The sequence below is a fragment of the Marmota flaviventris genome, chromosome 7 (assembly GCF_047511675.1).
Source record: "Marmota flaviventris isolate mMarFla1 chromosome 7, mMarFla1.hap1, whole genome shotgun sequence".
Taxonomy (NCBI): domain Eukaryota; kingdom Metazoa; phylum Chordata; class Mammalia; order Rodentia; family Sciuridae; genus Marmota; species Marmota flaviventris.
The window spans coordinates 143,908,244-143,928,708 of NC_092504.1; the positions used below are offsets into that span (position 1 = coordinate 143,908,244).

The window sequence follows — 20,465 nt, forward strand, 5'->3', positions numbered from 1 at the left end:
AATTTAGCATGATACCTTTAAAATAAAATTCTGTCTTCATGACTTTTTTTTTTAAAGTTGTAGTTGGACCCAATGCCTTTATTTTAAAAAAAACATGTGGTGCTGAGGATGGAACCCAGGGCCTCGCATGTGCTAGGCAAGTGCTCCCCTGCTGAGCCCCAGCCCCAGCCCCTTCATGGTGACCTTTGACATATTATACATACGTGGAGGGTGACTTGGCTTTCTTCTGGTTGGGCATGTGAGAACCTCAACTTTAACCCTAAGGGTCTCTCCAGATTCCTCTGTTCTAACAAAATGAGGTGTGTATGTAGGGGATTGGCTGTTTCTCCCTCAGAACAGGCCGACTTCAGATCTTCCTGCTTAGATTCATAAGTAGTAGTGTTAAAATAACTAAAGATGAATAAAGACATTTTCAAAAGACAAACAGCTTCTAAAATATGAAGACACAGACAACCTGAAAATAAAAAGGGAGAAAAAGATATAGTGCAAATATAGATGAAGAGACGTCAGGCTTCATCTTACCAGCAGCCTGCAGAGGACTTTGAGGAAGAAACGGCCCTGGAGATTCAGGGCCAAGCGAGTGTAGCCACACCGAGGAGGAATGCCAAGCACAGTCCTGGGGAGGCCCGCGCCGCGGCTGCTGATTGAGGAGGACTTCCAGAGAAGATGAGGAGGACAGACGCGATTCCTACACCCGCCTCACAGGTACGGGACACTGTGCGGGAGGAGAGAAGTCAGACCCCATGGTGGAGCATGCCTCACAGTCCATCTCTGCTGTCCTAAGTGCAGGCAAACAGAGTTCAAAGGTAGCGTCCCAATAAAAATCCTGGCACCTCCTTTGGTGGAAACAGACCCTAAAACTTGTGTGGGAACCCGAAGGTCTGTGAACTGTGAGGTGGCCTTGACAGAGCGCTCTGCCGTCTGGGCTCCACCCCAGGCTCGGGGGAGTGCCAACGGATCTGTGCAAGTGTGGGCGAGGAGACCATGTTTTTGACAACATTGGCACTGGTGGATCACTGGGACAGGGAGGCATCGTGGGTGCTTCATAGGTCAGGATGATGTCCTTCTGCCCCTAGTTCACATCACATGCAAAAGTTGGTGAACCTGTTGTGAGTGTGTGTTGGGTGAGAGCAGGGACCTTTAGGAGGGGTCATGGATGCCTTGGTGGCCCTAGGACAGGCAGGGTTTCTTCTGCAAGGCACAGCCAACACTACCCCTGATGGGAAAGGCACGTGGAGAGCACTAAAATGAAGAGCCGTTGGTCAGAGCGACTGTGAAGAGGATGTAGAAGCGAATGTCATGGGGGGAGACCTCGGCCATGCCTCTGTCTGAAGAAGGCTTAAAGAGGAACACGTTAAAGATCTGTGAGGGTCGAGCTGGAGGAAATGGGCAAACACTTGGACAAGTGTGTCACACAGGTGAACGTCCAGGTGGGCAGTAAACCATGCAACAAGGTCCAGCTCCTTCCATCACCCGGAAATGCCCCCCCGGAAGCAGCAGTGGCCAATGCGTGGCTCAGAATGACTGATGGAAAAGAGGCGGTGACGAGCATTTGCAGGAGTTTTTCCACAGCCTTCAAGCAATGCTGCTGGGTGTGAACCGGTACAGTAGCTTTGGAAATGCCTTTAGTGGTGCAGCTGGAGCCAAACACGTGCGTGCTGTGAGTGTGCACATGCGCTTCTCTTATGCCAGGTTCAGGGCCAGGTAGAATTGTCTGTGAAGTCATGAGCAGGGATTGTGCCTGCCTCACTGTGAGAGTGGCCCTGATGCAGGGGCCGGGGAGGATTTCTGGGTGCTGCTTCTTTTCCTTTCTTGCAATGCCGAGGATGGAACCCAGGGCCTTGCACGGGCCAGGTAAGCCCTCTGCCACCAAGCCCAGGACTTCTACTTTTCATTTTGAGACAGGCTCTCACTAAGTTGCTGAGGCTGGCTTTGAACTTGTGATCCTCTTGCTTCAGCCTCCTGAGTCTCTGGGACCACAGGCATGGCCACCACGCCTGGCTGGAGTGCTACTTTTGATCCGTGTGCTGGTCATGTGAGTGTTCACTGTGCGAGACTTACTGCAGTGGTGTGCTTAGAGTTTCTGCACCTCTCCCTACCGCACTGCACTCCAGTCAGAAGCTTACTCAAAAACAAGACACGAAGGTTGGGACCTAGGGGCCTCTATGTTCTCTGTCAGTGCTGAGACCTGAGCAGAGTGGCAGCCAGGTGAAGTCCTGGGTCACATCACTAGCATGGCAGAGTGGTGAGTTTGGACAGTTCTAAGAGCAGAGACAATGTCTGGGGCTCCAAGGCCACAGTCAGTAGACGGGGTTCATGTTGTAGACAGGATGGGAGAAATGGCTACAGGTCACTGTGTCTGCCCTGCGTGCAGCAGGCTGTGGGAGGTGAGGTGGCCGGTCAACCTGCTGTGATCCTGCTGGTGAAGGGTGGTGGAGATCTGATGGGGACTTGGGCCATGGTGATGGAGTTGGCAGGAGGCACTTGGCTTCCAGTTGGAGGAACTGACATGGTGGGACCTGCGTGGATGGTGTGACTGGCCCTATGGCTGGAAACTGGACACACCTCTGAGATAGGGCAGTGGGAGAGTGAGCCTGGGGGAGATGGGAGGACAGGCTGGAGCATGTGAGGTGGACTTTGCAGAGAGGACCTGGACTTCCCACTGTCTGATTATGTCAGACTCCCCAGGTCTTTGCACAGTGTATCTAGGGCATAAATATAATTGTATAAATGCTCATTTCACATCCAGTATTCAGTAAATATACTCAACAAATATGTTGAGCCAATGTGTGACCTGTTTTTACTATCTGGTGTTCTTGGGAAACATGTTACGTGAACATCACAGAAAGAGAAATAGCTTATTGAATCCCTTAGTGTTTTGTGGGCTTGGGGTTGCCTCCTTTGTAGATATTTTTTCTTTTTTTCATGAACATGGTGATTTGACAATGCAGTTTTTGAAGAAGGTGATTTGTTGGATATTAAAGTGGACATTTTGTTTGCATGTTTTCCTCTCTATTTGCAGTTATTTTGTGATTACAGCTGTTCTGCTGTTGGGAACTTGACTCAGGACCAGGTTTCCAATGTGTTTTAGTTTTTGGTAAAAATGTTTTCAATTGTTTAACATCTTTTATTTTTTTTCTTGTTTATAGAAGTCCTTTTAGGTGTTTGGAACAAAGAAGTCTCTTTGCCAAATGTTTTTCTTTTGCAGAAGATAACATTTTGTTTTAGGTTCCAAATGGAACCACTTAGTGTAGACATTAGTGGGAAAATACCACCCAGGGAGCCCTGAATGCTGGGATGGCTGAAAAAGATGTCACACTGCCACCCTGATCCAGCACTCTGGGTTGGTGCAGAGCAAAGTCAGTGGATGTCACATGCCTTTGTGAAGTCCTGATGTGATCTGTGTCCTCCTACCTGAGCACACCACCCAAATCTGGCCACTCAGCCAAACCTGAGCAGACTAGGAGAGAGCTGGCAATTCATGACCAGGTTGTGATGAAAAAACAAATAAAAGCCAAACCAGCTTCTGTACTATTGGAGGAGTGCCACTATCAGTGTGGTTCTGACCACAGCCTACAGCACTACAGGATTTCTACCAAATAGATGCATCTGTTGTTGCAGATGATTGCAATTCCAGCTCCAGCTTGTGTAAGTAATGAGGCAGTCCACGTGCCAGATCACAGAAGGTCCAGAGGTGGGTGAGTGGCTGCAAGGGTGGCTGATGAGCTCAGTGACACCACCCAAGACCTCTCCATCTTCCTGCAAGCAGGGATGGCAATGACTGACCCCCAGTTATTGAAGTTATTAAATTCTTTATCACATAAAGAATTTAAGACAGTCATTACAAAAATTATCAACAAATTCCCAGAGAATACAGAAAAACAGTTGAATGAATTAAGGAAGTTGGTGCAGGATATGAATGAGAAATTCAAAAAGGAGACAGAAATAATTGAAACAAAACCAAATAGAAATCTTGTAAATGAACAACACACTAAATCAAGTAAAATGTTCAGTTGAAAACTTCTAATGGAGTAGACCACACTGAAGACAGAATCTCAGAGCTGGAAAACAGAGTGGCCAGCCTTGAATGTTCAGAGAGCTTTAAATAAAATAAAAGAAATAGCCATGATCACAATATATTAAAACTCTAAGAGAACATTAGAGACTCACTGGAATTAATAAGGGTTGTGAAATGCAGGCTAATGGAATTGATAAACTCTTCAGGGAATTAATGACAGAAAAATTTCTAAACTTTGAGAATCAGATGGACATCCAGACACAGGAGGCATTCAGAGCCCCAGCAGACAAAAATTAAAAAAAAAAAAAAAACACGAGCCTCTCTACAATACATTTATAATTTCAATGCCTAACATACAAAACAAAGAATTTTAAAAGCCTTAAAAGAAAAACATCAAGTCAAATCAAGAGGCTAGACAGTTAGAATCACTTCCGATTTCTCAGCACAAACTCTAAAAGCCAGGAGGCCTTGGTATGATGTGTTACAAGTCCTGAAAAAAAAATAACTGTAAACCAAGACTGCTATACCCAGAAAACCTGTTTTTCAAAACTGAAAAAGAAATAAAAACTTCCAAGATAAGCAAAAATTTTAAGAATTCATTACTACTTAACTGGCACTACAAAAGTCACTTGAAGAAATATTTCACACAGAAGTAACTAAAAAACACCCAGAGTTCACAAGTGAACAAATCTCATTTGAAGAGAAACAAGAACAAATTAAACATCATAAGTAAATCAAAATGGCAGGAATTAATAAACATCTCTCTATAACATCATTGAATGTCAATGGTCTTGACTCTTCAATTAAAATAGCTTAAAAAACAAGACTTAAATATATGTTTTTCGAAAGTGACCCACCTTATAGACAAAGACAGCCACAGGTCGAAAGTGAAAGGATGGATATTGATGTGCTATGGGAATGGAGCCTAAAAACAAGCAGGAGTGGCTACTGTTATATCTGACAAGCACACTTCAAATTAATCAGAAGAGATAAAGAAGGTAACTTCATGCTGGTAAAGCTAACAGTCTAACAAGAAGATACACCAATAATAAATAGTTATGCCCCATAGTGGGTATAATTAGATACATCAAAGAGACAATATTCAATTTGAAACATCAGTTAGACCCCAGTACAATAATATTGTGTGATTTCAGTGCACCTCTCTCACTATTAAATACATCATCCAGACATGAACTCAGTAAACTCTTTGGCCCTGAAAATTATTATAAATCAAATGGACTTAACAGACAACTGTAGAGTATTTCGCCCAACAATAATTGAATACACCTTCTTTTCAGTGGATCATGGAAACTTCTCCAAAACAGACCATATTTTAGGTCACAAAGCAACTCTTGGAAAATACAAAAAGAGTTGTATTTTCACAATTTCCACAGACAATTCTTTGCATCTTATCAGATTATAATGGAATGAAATTGGAAACTGACATGAGAAAACCATACAGAAACTATATAAACACATGGATATAGAATACTATACTTTTGAACGATGCATGGATGATAGAAGAAATTAAGGGAGAAATGAAAAATTTATAGATTCAAATGAGAATAGTGATACAACCTACCAGAAACTTTGGGACTGTATGAAAGCAGTTCTAAGAGGAAAATTTATAACTGTGAGTGCTTACATAAGAAAATCAGAAAGATCCCAAATAACCTAATAATGCATCTCAAGTCCCTGTGAAAAGAAGAACAAAACAATTCCAAAATGAGTAGGAGGAAGAAAATAATTACAATCAGAGCCGAAATCAATGAAATTGAGAATAACAAATACAAAGGATCAATGAAATAAAGATTTCATTTAAAAATAATTAATTTATTTGTTCTAATATGCTATACATGACAGCAGAATGCATTTCAATTTATAGTAAAGATTTCATTCTTTGAAAAGATAAATAAGATTGATAAGCCCATAGCCTAACTGCCCAAAAGAAAAAAGAGAAGACCTAAATTAGGGATGACAAAGGAGAAAACATGACAGACATCAGAAATCCAGCAGATCAATAGGGACTATGTTGAAAACTTGTACTCTAATAAATTGGAAAACCTAGAAGAAATGGACACATTTCCAGACTATGTTCCCAAACTGAATCAAGACAGCATAGAAAACCTAAACAGACTAACAACCAGCAGTGATATAGAGTCAGTAATAAAGAGCCTTCCAACAAAGAAAAGCCCAGGACCAGATGGATTCTCAGCTGAATTCTACCAAACCTTTGAGGAAGAATAAATGCCAATACTCCCCAAATTATTCAGTACAATAAATAGGGATGGAACACTTCCAAATTCATTTTATGAAGCCAGTATCACACTCATACCAAAACCAGATAAGGACACATAAAGAAAACTACAGATTAATATCCCTGATGAATTTAGATGCAAAGAACTCTTAATAAAATATTAGCAAATCATGTTTAATAGCATATTAAGAGATTACACATGATGACCCAGTTAGTTTTATTCCAGTATGCAAGGATGGTTTAGTATATGGAAATCAATAAATGTAATTAATCACATAAAAAGAATTAAGGACAAAAATTACTTAGTCATCTCAGTAGATACACAAAGGTCTTTGACAAAATTCAGCACCCATTCATGATAAAATCACTGAAGAAAGTAGGGATAGAAGTAACCTACCTCTACATCATAAAGACTATATATGAAAAATACAAATCTAATTGATATTAAATGGAAAATAAATAATAACTAAAAGCATTTCCTTTAAAATATTGGACAAGACAAGGACATCCACTCTCACCACTCCTGTTTAATAATCCTAGACATTCTAGCTTGAACAGTTAGGCAAAGAAGGGAATAAAAGGGATAAAAATAGGAAAGGAGGAAGTCAAATTATCATTGTTTGCAGATGATATAATTCTATACTTAGAAGATGCAAAATCCCCACCAAAGACTGCTAGAGCTAATAAACAAGTTTGGCAAAGCAGCAGGTTACAAAATCAACATAAAAAAATCAATAGCTTTCCTATATACCAACAACGAATCTACTGAGAAAGAAATCAGGAAGACAATTGCATTCATAATAGCCTCAAAACAAACAAACAAACAAAAAACCCCACCAAAAAGCAAAACTCAAGGAATAAATCTAACCCACGAGGTGACAGACCTTTACAATGAAAACTATAGAAAATTGAAACAAGAAATTAAAGAAGACTTAGAAGATGGAAAGGACTCACCATGTTCATGGATATGCAAAATTAATATTGTTAAAATCACTTACTACCAAAAGCAATATATAGATTCAATGCAATCCCCACCAAAATGCCAATGAGATTCTTCACAAAACTGTAAACAATAGTCCTACAATTCATTTGGAAGAATAAGAGACGCATAATAGTCAAAGCAATTCTAAGCCAAAGAAGCCTGGAGGCATTACAGTAGCTGACTTCCAGTTATACTACAGAGCTATAGTAACAAAAAACCCCTGCATGGCCCTGGCATTAAAACAGACCCGGAGACCAATGGTACAGAATAGAAGACACAAACCCACATAGTTAATGGCATCTGATCCTTGACAAGGTGTAAACATACATTGGAGAAAAGTCATCCTTTTTAACAAATGGCACTGGGAAAACTGGGTATCCATATGTAGAATAATGAAACTAGTCCTTTATCCTTTGCCAATCAAAAAAATCAAATCAAAAAGCATTGAAGACAGGAATTAGACTAGAAACTCTGCAACTCCTAGAACAAAACATAGGATCAGCACTCTAGCATGTCAGCGCAGATTATGACTTTCTCAGAAGACCCCTAGAGCTCAGATGATAATGTCAAGAGTAAATAAGGGGGATGGCATCAAATTAAAATGTTTCTGAACAGCAAAGGAAACAAATAGGAATGTGCAGAGAGAACCTACAGAATGGGAGAAAATCTTTCCTAGCTACTCTTCTAACAGAGGATTAATGTCTAGAACATATAAAGAACTCAAGAAACTTTACACCAGAAAGCCCCCAAATAACCCAATTAATAAATGGGCAAATGAATTAAACAGGTACTCCTCAAAAGAAGAAATGCAAATGGGCAACAAATATATTTAAAAATGTTCAACATTATTAGCAATTAGGGAAATGCAAATTGAAAAGTACACTGAGATTTCATATCACACCAGTCAGAATGGCAATGACCAAGAATACGAATAGTAAAACATGCTGGAGATGATGTACAGAAAAAGGAACACTTTTACCCTGTTGGTGTGACATTTCGTTTTTGGTGCCAGGGATTGAACCCATGGGCACTTACCCATGGAGCCACATCCCCAACCTGTTTTCATTTGTTTGTTTGTTTGATAATGAGGATTGAACTCAGGGGCACTTGACCACTGAGCTATAGTGGTCATCCACTATAGCCCTATTTTGTATTTTATTTAGAGACAGAGTCTCACTGAGTTGCTTTGCACCTCTCTTCTGCTTTGCACTTGCAATCCTCCTGCCTCAGTCTCCTGAGCCACTGGGATTATAGACAAGTGCCACCACATCAGGCTTCGATCTCCAGTGACTTTAAGATCAGAGTGAAGACTCAGAATTTCCTGGGAGAAAAGCTGGCTGGTGTGCGACGGTGGGCGGAGCTTCAGCAAGGCCTGCGGAGTGCAGTCTGTCTGCTCGCCCTTCCTTGGTTTCCTCTTCACATGCCTTTTATTCCTTCCGTCCTGCCTTAGCACCACAGCAGAACAGTCTGGAAGTGGGAGTTAGTGCCTGATCAGGATCGCAGACAAGCAGACGCAGACGCCGGGGAGGCGGCTGTGTGGAGGGGAAGTGCCCCTGTCTGCTGCCCTTGTGAGCGCTGCGTCTATAGGAACAAAAGTCCACTCCCAGGGTAATGAAAGAGTACTTGTGCAGTATGAAACGGAAGACCTGGGATGGCCAGGAGTGCATCTGAGGGAACCATTCAGCAAACCAAGGAGGCCTGCGAGGGTCTGGGCAGCTGGAGTGCTGGTGACCTGCCTGCGTGCTCTCCCCAGAGTGGCTCACAAGCTCATTCCCTTGATGCCACGCTTCAGTCCTGCAGCTGTGGAGCATCTGACAGTGGCCGGAAGGCCAGGAAGAAGGTTACAGTCCTGCCCTGTGCAGACTTGCTGCTGTCACCGAGGCCCTATGCATACACCTCTCTCCAGCACAGGGGTGGGGGACACCTTTGCCAATGTCGCCTGGTGCTTACTGTGGTTCTTCTCTGGCAGCAGGCAGGCGTCTCGCTGGAAGTGCTGGCGTCATCTGTGTAGGCAGAGGCTGGCACTTGTCCCAACCCATGGATCCCTGAACAGAGCATAGCGTGGAGGGATGTGCAGTTTCAGCTCCTGGGCTTGTGGGGAGTGGGCTTCGGGTTGTGAGCTAGGGAGGGACAGGCAGCTGGGGCTCAGGGGAGAGGAGGGTTGCAGGACTGGGGTGGCATTCTGTGGCTTGTGCAGTCCTTGTGGCCCATGTTTCTACACAGAGGGGGTGTGGGCTGCTCACGCGTGTGGCTGGGTTCCATCCAAAAGAAAACTCACAGATATCAGATGTTGGCAGTTTCTGATGGGTCTTCCAATAAGGCCTGCAGTGCACACGACCATCCGTCTTGCAGGCCTCCGTCCGCAGCTCTGCTGCCCTGGGCTGCTCAGCTCCTCCAGTTCCCCTGATGCTCGCTCCCTTCCCTCTGAGCTTTTCTCCAGCATCAGCTACTTCCTCTCCCCATTTCTCAGGTCGTCACCGTATTTCTGGCCTAACATTGATTTATTGCTGGACGAGTAGAAGGAAAGCTGGCCACTGACATCCCCTGGTGGCAATCTTCAGAGACCTTCCTGTAGCTCAGAAGTCCATGGCTCCTCAGAGCTGACCATAGGTGGAAGGTCCTAATAACCCAAACCCAAAGCCCCTCCGTGTGAGATTCAGGTTGTCCCCACAGTGGCACTGCTTGTGACTGAGCTTCTCTGAAGTTCACAGAGAGGAGAAGTTCTTCCTTAGCCCAGCTGGTGGTGGAAACTCTAAATAATACAAATCCGTGATGGCATTTTTGCACTTTAAAACATTGAGTGAGTATGCAGTTGGCGTCCATTGTCGCATGGTGTCATGTGAACCTGCTATGAAAACACTCAAATACGCAGTGATGAATGTGTTTTGATACTGATAAGATCAGTGTTGCTTTCCCATTTATGCAGTATTATTTCAGTTGTAATTTCATTTAATCTTCGTCGACCCCAGGGTTAATGAGTTTCCTGTTCCTTGAATAAATGCAGTTGCTATGTGCTGCAAGTATGAGATACTCTTATATTTCAAAGACTTGGAAGATGACCCTGGTGGTGCCAGTGTGTGGATTTTGGCTGTTGTTAGGGAGCTTTGGAGGTGGCTCCCTATTTCAATTTGCAATTCCCTAATGAAATGTGATACAGAACAGTTCTTCATATACTTCTTTGTCATCTGCTGAACCAGCAGGCATGGGAAGGAAGGCTGGGGGGCGGTGCTGGGGCTCTCATCCTGGAGAAGAGCAGCAGCATCAGGAGATGGTTGCTTCAAGTGACATAAAGTGATGTCTCGGGAGAAGAGGGACAACGGCCCCTCACACAAACAGCCCAATTTAGGAGAGCGGATTCTAAGTGCATGAATCTGGGGTCTCTGGCCTGATCCACTTGGGCTTGATGCTGAGCTATGCTGTTTTTCCAAGTCTGTTTGGAACCCGGCCCTCTGCTCCCTGTCCTGGACCTCGGCACTTCCTGCCGTCACGCCCGAGCCTAGATTCACGGAGCTACACAGCCCCAACCACTCTCCTCGGCCACCTGCCTGTGTGTCCCTGGCAGCACTGTGTCTTCTATAGGCTTTGTAACCACTGTGTGGTCTCAGCCAGATGTAAGGCGTGGCCTCCCAGAAAGCGTGCGTGCGTGCGTCCGCACATTTGGTACCTGGAATTGAACCCAGGAGTGCTCTTCCACTGAACTACATCCACAGCAGTTTTTGTTTTTTACTTTGAGAGAGGGTCTTGCTGACCTCGCATTGTATCCTCCTGCCTCAGCCTCCCAAGTTGCTGGGATTGCAGGTGTGTGCCACCGCACCTGCACCTGGCTTCCCAAAAGCTTTTGTGATTTTAAGCTGAGTCAATGAAATCATGCCCAGACTAGGGGGCCCGTTTCCCCTGATGTGCTGATCTTGTTGCAGGTAAAGGGGACCTGGACGAATAAGTGCGTGTCTGTAAGAGGACCCCCAGGAGGCTGAAGACCCTCACGTCCCCTCAGACAGGAAGGAGCGATCCATATGGAAGAGAAAGCAGACGAAGGGCTCCTGCCTGCCTAGGCTTGCAGGCTCTCTGTAGGGGAAGCGCCCTGGCATGGGAGGGTGTGCTGGGGCGGGGGACCTGGTCACGGTGCTCCTCCTCAGCTTGGCATATGGCTGGCAGAGCCCTAGAAGCCACTCCTGGTGTGCCACCATGTCACATTGCTGTCACACTGCAAATACTGTGTGGATCTGCATTTGGATTTGAATAGTAGCTGTTATGGATGTGAGGTGTCCCCAAATGCTCATGTGTGAGGCAATGCGAGAGGGTTCAGAGGAGAAGTGATGGGGTTGTGAGAGCCACAACCCAGTCAGTGAACTGACCTCCTGATGGGACGGATTAGTGATAGCTGGAGAGCCGGAGGGGAGGATGTGGCTGGAGGAGGCAGGCATTGGAGGCGTGGCTTTGGGGGGTACATTTGTATCTGCCAAGTGGCGACCTCTCTTTGCTTCCTGATCACCATGAGAACTGCTTCCCCCTGCCACACTCTTCTGCCCTGTTGTTCAGCCTCACCTCGAGCCCTGAGGAATAAAGCTGGCTGTCTATGGACTGAGACCTCTGAAACCGTGAGCCCTCAAATAAACGTTTCCTCCTCTAAAGTTACTGTTGTCAGGTCTTTTAATCACAGCAGTGAAAAAGTTGACTGAACCAGTAGTGCTGAGGTACATTCGTGTTTGTCCTTGACAGGTGACGTGGCTGGATGAGGCCTGTGTGCTCTCAGGCATGCCACCTAAAGCAAGATGTTGTCCTGGGAGCAGCTATTGGCCCCTGAGGTTCTGGTGGGCATATTCTCTTAACCTTTTGAGGGGAAACTAACCGGGACAACGACGCGCTTCTTGCACCTGGTTCCAGGAGATGCTGCCTGGTGTCTGTGAGGTCAAAGGCAGAGAGTACCCTCTCTGCCTTGGGAATCAGGAAACCCAGTGAAGCTCAGTGGGGGATGGCTGGTGCAGAGGGGGAGAGCGCCCCCTGTGGGTTTCCACAGCAGCCCCAGGAGTTACAGTTGTTCTCCTGAGATGCTTCTTTCAGATATCCAGTGACGTCACTCCCTAGGGGCTTTGTAGGGGTTCTGTGTTTGGGATTGGGGTCCCTGATGATTTCATGGCTATGGCAGGCTTGGTGCCTGGGAAAGTTTCTGTGCAAAGTTATAGGATGCCCAGTTGGAATGGCAATGCCCTCCAGACTAGAGTCTTATCAGCTTTGACCTTAATCTTAGGCACATAGCTCCTGGGAATAGAGGAATTTGCTTGCTTGATAACTATAGTGACTCATCAAGCTCTGGTGCTCCTGGAACTGCCTGCCTAACAATAACTTCAGACAATAGACCTTCTTGAGAGCTGCACAAAGCTCCTGACATTGCATATTGTAACTGTGAAATGTAACTGCAGAATAAGCAACTTTCCTGATACTCTGTACAGTAATGTTTAGAGTATTATTATGGTACTAGTGACCTAATATAACCTATTGTTATAAATAAATGTGACCGCTTGGACAAGGAGCCATTCTTCCACCTTCCCTGCCTCTGCGCCTTGTCTCTGTCTACTCTTTATTATTATTAATTACAACTGGCAACCAACATTGGGGCACAAGAAGAGTTCTCTCCCTAGAAGCCTCCCAGTCCACAGAGTTTGGGACAACAGAATCCGCCTTAATAGAGACCCTTCTGGACAGACATTGACAGGTAATGGGGGAAGGGGGTAGCTTCCTTATGCCCGGGACAGGCTTTTGACATGTGTCTCTTTCATTGGCTGGTACCTATCCCTAATCAGTAGGCTATGGGTAATTCTCTATTTCTGTCTGATGCTAAATGACGCCATCAGGCCGAGCTTCCTCTTCTACTTAGTAAGGCTGGACATACCGTAAATAATGCTGATCTTACCGCCTTGCTGTCAGAGATAAGCTGTTATTGACCTTTTTATCCAGAAAGTGGGACTCTAAATTTGAAAAATGGGAGAAAATAGGTGAAACACTACATGAGAAGACACGAACTTCTATTCCTGTGCTTCAAACTTGGTTTCTTTGTACAGATGCAATAGATAAAACCTCTGTTTATCAACCTGCCTGCTCTTCCTTCTGTGCCTGGCTCTGTGACCCTTAAGTCCCCTACCGCTCCCCCTGCAGCAGTGGCACAGCCCTAGCAACAACACCCTGCCTGGAGCTCTTCTGGAGCCTCCCACGCATGTTGCATGCGATTCTTTAACTCTCTGCCATTGCCTCCGTGGCCAGCTATGGCAGCGCCCTACCCCCAGCTAGATCCCAGTTAACTGTGTGTTTGGGACAAGCTGTGGAGGAGGGGGAATCTCAATAACTTACCTGTCTGTCCATTAAGATAAATTCTGCTAACCAATCAAAATATGAACAGTCACCTCTTGCTATATTTAAAGAATTACAACTTTTAAATGAAAGGGGAAATACAGGTTTACTCTACTGTTACTGGAGCATGTTTATCAGTTACTGAAAGTAGACCTAAATTAACTCTTTGTTTAAATGAGCAGTCAATTGCAGGGTTATTGGACACAAATACTAATGTCATGGCAATAAATACTTTTATGGTATCACTTTATGCATGGCCTCAAGAGGCCACCCCGGTCTGGGGCAAAGGAACCAAAAATAAACAAATGTTCAAAAACTCCCTGTGGCTACCATGCTCTATACTTTCCAATCCACAACAAATCATTACTTATACTCAACCATATGTGGAAACTGTTACAAGATTTACAGATTTAAAACAAAAAGAAAAAAGAACTCTCCATAAAGTATGTAAACTACAATACCATGCTTTAAGCAAATTATAACAGAAAAGAAAAAAAATGATTACAACATTTTTTACTTACCTTTTAACTTCTGCTGGTTTCTAACTTTCCTAGCCTTATATTTAAAATGTAAATTTCAAGGCCAACAAGATTTACTAGACTTATGAAAAACCAGTTAAGACAAAAGGAAAAAAGTGTCTCTTTTAAATTCTAACTGCTTGGCCGGCTGTCTTATCTGTGTTCAGCTGGCTTTCTTGACTAGTTCCTCCCTAATGTTATAGCACAGTATCATAAAATCATAAAATGCCCTATAATCCTATCGGACAGGCTTTGGTTAAACAAGCACATTGTACTCTTAAAATTTGCCTTTTAATAAAGAAACAAAAAGGGGGAATCTAGCCTCTCTCATAGAAATAATGCTTTAAATATTGTTTTATTTTCAGTTTATGCACTCAACATACAGTTCAAAGTTTATACTCACAATTGGGCATCTGCTTTGGATAGACATTTTATTCCCAAACAGCCATTACCAAAAATTTATGTAAAATATAGGTTTCCACCATACCCAGGATGACAGGACCCTATGCCTCTGATCACATGGGGAAGAAGAGATGGCTATGCTCACACCAACAGGTCCAGTTTGGATTCCAGCTCCATGCAGGAGACCTGTCAGTTATGAATGGACATTAGGGACTTCACAACCTGATCCCCAAGTTTCATTTGATTGTGGATGAGGAGAACCCACCAAACAAAAGGACAATGATCACTCTCCTTGAAAGAGAAGGTACACTGAAAGACGATCTCTAGCTACTAGAATTCCAGTGACTTGGGGAGATATAAAATCATTAACAGCATCAGCTCAACAACTTTTGGCTCAAATGGGGTTAAAATGTACCCCAGAAAACTTAATTACTGCTTTGATTGCTAAACTCACACAGAACTCTGTAAATGCTTTGGTCTTAACAATAGTGTTGTTCTGTTGTTGTACCCCAGCTGTGGAAATTCAGTACAGCCAGACTCCTTCACTTCTAAAACTCATTACAATATCTGGGTTTGCTTGTCTGAAATTGTTGTATACCGACAACAGTGTCTCATGGTACCCATGTTGTCTTAGCAGACTGTGTTCTTACCTTCCCCACAGGATTTCATAGGCCACCATCCTACACAACGTATCCATAAGGTCTATTCCCCTTGATAAAAACTGTGATGATCCACTAAACCTTCTCTCTAAGGCAACATTTGACGCTTTGACATTTTCCTTAGCGGACATCCCTGGACTAGCTGTCAGGGCTTACAAAACACTATAAAACTGGACTGTGCTATGGTAAATAATATTAATCATACCTCTATGGCAATTAACCTGCTTCATAAGAAAAACAAGATTGTCAAACCATACTTGACAATTGGGCTGCAATTAATCATCTGCTAATATTACATCATAAAGGATGTCAGGAGTTTAATAATATGTGTTGCTTTAACTTAAGTGATAACAGTGATTTTATTTCAAAGGAGTTAGATTACTTTAATGATATCATTGATAAGGTCTGACAAGATGATGGACGTTTAGACTTATGGGATTGGTTAACTGTGGTTACCCAACTTTATTGGGTCAAACAATTACTTATAGGTGGATGTTTACTAATGCTGGGATTGTTATGTTGTGCTTGCTGTTGTCAATACCTACCCTATTTTTTTGCCTCTATCAGCATTAAGAAGAAAACAAAAATTATTCATCCAAAAGGCCTTAAAAAACAAGAAAGGGGAGCTGTAGGGGTTCTGTGTTTGGGATTGGGGTCCCTGATGACTTCAGGGCTATGGCAGGCTTGGTGCTTGGGAAAGTTTCTGTGCAAAGGTGTAAGATGCCCGGTTGGAATGGCAATGCCCTCCATGCTACAGTCTTATCAGCTTTGACCTTAATCTTAGGCACGTAGCTCCCGGGAGTAAAGGAACTTGCTTGCTTGATAACTACAGTGTCTCACCAAGCTCCCGTGCTCCTGGAGCTGCCTGCCTAACAGTAACTTCAGACAATGGACCTTCTTGAGAGCTGCACAAAGCTCCAACATTGCATATTGTAACTGTGAAATGTCACTGCAGAACAAGCAACCTTCCTGATACTCTAAACAGTAACGTGGTTATGGTACTAATGACCTATTATATTATTGTACTAACCTACTGTTATAAATAAACATGGCCTCTTGTACAAGGAGCCATCTGCCACCTTCCCTGCCTCTGCACTGTATCTCTCTGTCTACTCTTTATTATTATTCTTTACAGGGCTTAACTTAACTGTTGTCAACGTGAGTGGTCACTGTGGTCATGGAGATGCCTGGGAGGGAGGACTTTGACCCTTACGGTTGACCCTTATGCTTGTTTACTGTGTGCGCTGGTGTCCTGTCTAGGGAGAGGCATGGTGTGCTGCCTGTCTCTCATAGCAGAGGGCCTGGGTTTGGCATTCCCCCGGGGTGGCTGGGATTCAGAATTGAGCAGGGAGTGAGGGCAACTTCAGAGTGGGTTTGTCACTGAGTGAGTACAGCAGTTTCCCACGGGTTCACGTCTAAGCAAATGAAAGATAAATACGGGGTGTTTACCATCCTCCGTTCCTCTTTTAGCAATTATAATATCGAATATTAAATTCTTGCTTCCTGCTGAGGGTCTGGCATTTCATGAGAAAGACTTTTACAAGGTGGTTGAGACTCTGTGGACATTTAAGAAATCAAGAATTGTTTGAGAAACGGGCAGTCTGCCTGACACGAGGAGCAGGCGAACATTTCTCCAGTGTTCGGATCATGGAACTTCAGCTGTTGCAGTGTGTGCACCGCAGGATTCTGCAGCCGATTTTTGGGTGAAAATAATCATGTGCAGCCTGAGTCAGCGTGTGGACAGCCTCATGCCTGCTCTGCACCTGCCCATCTGTCTGACTCTGTGCTGCCCTCTTCTCCAGCTCCTTTCTGTCCCTGCCCTGTGACCGCCTTACTCTCAGCATGCTTGGAACCTATCTCACACTTAGGTCTGACCCCTTGGCTTCTCCTCGCTGTCCCCTTGCCCTGGGAGCCACCCCTTCCTTCTCTCCTCTTCCCTGAACTCAGGCCCCTCTGCAACAAGGCTGTGCCCGACTGTGCCACGCCCAGCCCTCTCCCTTCTCTGCTCTCTGCTGGGCTTCATGTCCCCATCGCCAGCCACACTCATCTCCCATGAATTGTCTTGTGTCTGTTTCAGTGCGGTGAGGCCAGGGGCTTATCTGTCTTGTTCACAGGAAGAGTCTTCATCCTTAGTGGTGAAGAACTCAGTGACTATGGGGTGAGTGAAAGATTGTCCAAGCATCATGACATGACATACCTCACAGGACTCGTTGCCCTTTATTTTCTAAAACAAAAAATTGGATAGAGTTTGCTTTTCCTCAAGTCTGCACAGGTGGATCTCCAAAGTCTGTGGTCCTTGTGGGGGAAGGGGTGCCAATTGATCCTCCAGTCAAGCCTTCCTCCTGTGTCCTCTGCCGGATCCCAGCAGTATGTGAATACGAGCAGGAATAGGGCCTGGGGCATGTATTTTATTAATGGGGCATATGCCCAGTAACCAACAACATAGGGGTTTGGAAAAACTAGATTTCAAGCAACCTGGATTCAAGAATGTCTAATAGACCCCCTCTCTCCAATTCAAAGTAGAGTAGGTGTGAAGCAAGAAGCGGGGGAGAACTTGGGCTATCTCAGCAGTCTGTGAGCCGCCATGGAAAGAGGAAACGGACTCATTTAATGCAAGCACTGAAGAGAGCTCTCCTTTTAGGATGTGACCCCATGACCCGGTGGAGGGAGGCACTGAAGGGATTGCTCCCCCCACTCCCTCAGTTGGGAACCCAGCAGCACCCTGTCCATGGGAAAGGGGAGGGCTGCAGTACCCCCCACCATTGTGATCGTGCTTGTGAGTGAATACTAGAAGGAGAGCTCCTCTGGACCACAGAGCCGCCGTAGCACTGGGCGTTTCTGAGAGTGGCTAGACACTGCCACCTTGGAACCTGGGCCCAATGCTAGCATGGTAAAGGACCTGCTCACACAGGTCCACAGAAAGAACCTCACGTCCTGCCCTTGACAGACTCGGTGGGGTGGATCCTGGCCTGAGCTGGGAACTCAGGAGCCTCTTCCGTTTCAGGTCCGGGGGAGTAAGGGGGAGGTGCTGTACATCCTGGATGCCACCAACCCGAGACACTCCAACTGGCTGCGCTTCGTGCATGAGGCACCCTCACAAGAGCAGAAGAACTTGGCAGCCATCCAGGTGAGCACGCTGCTTTGTGTTTGTGAGTTAGCTTTAACTGCACTCCCTGCTGGGCTCAGTCCCCAGGACCTGCTTCAGATAACAGTAACTAAATCAGAGGACAGAGCCAGTGGGAGCACTTGTGTACTACCGTGGAGATTTACCATAGCAATTGGCTCGCATGGCTCTGGAGGCTGAAGGTCCAAGATCTGTAGAGCCATGTCTCAGTGTGAGTTCAAAGACTGGAAGCTCCTACAGATCAGGAAGCCTCTGCTCCCGTCCCAAGGCTGTCCAGCAGATTCTATCCTTGCGGTGGTGGTGGTTGGGGGGGTGTCTGACTGTGCTCTGTTCAGCACTTCCCTTGATTGGAGGAGGCCCACCCACATAATGGAGGTCAATACACTTTACTCACATACACAGATTTTAAATGTTAATGTCCTGTAAAACCATGCTTCCAAAAACACCCAACTAACCGTGACCCAGGACCCAGCTGAGTGGACACCTAAGAGAAACCGTCACAGGTAGGAAACATGTTGTTTGGAATCCTTTCCCTGGATCCTAATGTACCACTGCCCATAATGTAAGGTTCTGTTACCTGGGGTGGTGGGGGAGTGGGATTCATAAATGGAAATTGAGACAAGAAAAAATTCAGGCATCAAAGGGCCCTGTCATCACAGGGCGCTGCCCAGAGGACTGAGAGTGTAAGAAAAGCTTACATTCCGGGGGAGCTGATTTTCTGCGTGGCCATGCCTAGCCTGTGGGGTCCACAGTGGAGGTGAAGCTGCAGCTGGTGCAAGCAGGAAGGAAAGGGGCAGTGGGTGCACCAGAATGTGAGCGTCCACCAGGTGGTCCCTGGCTCCCGCTCTGGTAGGTGGCTGAGGACAGGGTCAGAGCTGTGAGAGGGTGCACACAGTCAGGTTCTGACGCAAAGGGAGCACAGTCCCTGGGAATGTTCCATCTCCTACTGTCTTTATCTAGCCAGTCTTTTCACTGCAATAGTGTGATTCCTCTTGGTAATAGGGTGATTCCTCTCTTTTTGTGAATAGTGAGTCCTTATCAAGCAGCTAAATTGGGATGGAAAATAGGATCTTTGGTAAGCAGATATTTAGGCCATTTTCACATTATTCACAGTGTATATCAATCCAGCCTCAGATTAAACTGATTACTTTTTCTTTATGTGTGGGCATTAATTTTTTTTTCAAATTTATTTTGTTTTCCTGATTTCCTGAGGCCAAGTCTTGTCCTGGGCTCTTCAGTTATGCTGTAGTTTAACTTACAGACCCAGTTCTTCTTGGTACATGTTACTGTTATCAACTTTGCCTACAGAACATGAAATGTCCTTTTAGCCAAGCTATTGTTTTGGCAGGTTCTTCATTATCGAATTTGTAGAGAATGTCATTTAAATTATTTTCTTCCTTGCTGAGAAAGGTATTGAGCTTCTTCCAAATTCCTTCACACTGGCTGTTCCTCCCTTAGGGTCAGTACTCTTCCCACTGCCTAGACTCCTGCAAGGGGCCCTGGTCAGGGGCCCCTGAGCCGCACCTGGGGACACTTGCTGTTTCAGTGGTCATGTCTTCTGAGAGTTGACAGTGCTCCTGCTCACTAGGTGCCTTCGGTGCAGCACTGCCCTTCCTCTGTGTCCACCGTGCGTCTTTGCTGAAAGAACAAGTGTCCACAGGGATGACAGCTGTGGCTTAGGGCTCCTGCAGCATCAGTGCCTGAGCAGAGGCCAGAGCAGGGCCAGAGCTCCGTGAAGTTTCACTCTTGGACTCTAAATGTGTTGGAATCTAAATGTGCTGAGGCACTGCGAGGGTGTGTGGTGCTCAGGTGGGATGGCGGGCTGAGATTGTAACATTGTTTGCCCTTTGGTAGCAAGGGATTAAGTGCACTGTTGCCATGGTTTCTGTCATGGAACTCAAGAGGGACCTTTGTCAGCACCCATGAGGTAGCACAGTAGCTGGAGCAGTGGATTGCTGAGGGTTCAAGATCACATTTGAGCTAGGGCCAAAGAGCATGACAGCTGGGTCACAGCAACGTGAGCCTGCTAATTGGATGGGACAGTCTCCCGAGGATCCTGTTCCAGGAACACTGAGTTGGTAAGGGAAGATTGCAGTCTTTCCTGCATTATATTATGAATCACTTGCATTCCAAATTGCATCTGAAATTTGGGGTATTCAG

The 20,465-nt window shown here is 45.2% G+C and overlaps 1 protein-coding gene across 1 annotated transcript in view; it reads left to right on the forward strand.

Moving 5' to 3' along the window:
• Prdm5 (PR/SET domain 5) overlaps positions 1–20,465 on the forward strand; it is a 132,572-nt gene that overhangs the window by 16,346 nt on the left and 95,761 nt on the right. Inside the window, exon 3 of the mRNA XM_071614873.1 lies at positions 18,186–18,308. Coding sequence (XP_071470974.1) covers positions 18,186–18,308 — 123 coding nt within the window. The remainder of the gene's footprint in view (positions 1–18,185; positions 18,309–20,465) is intronic.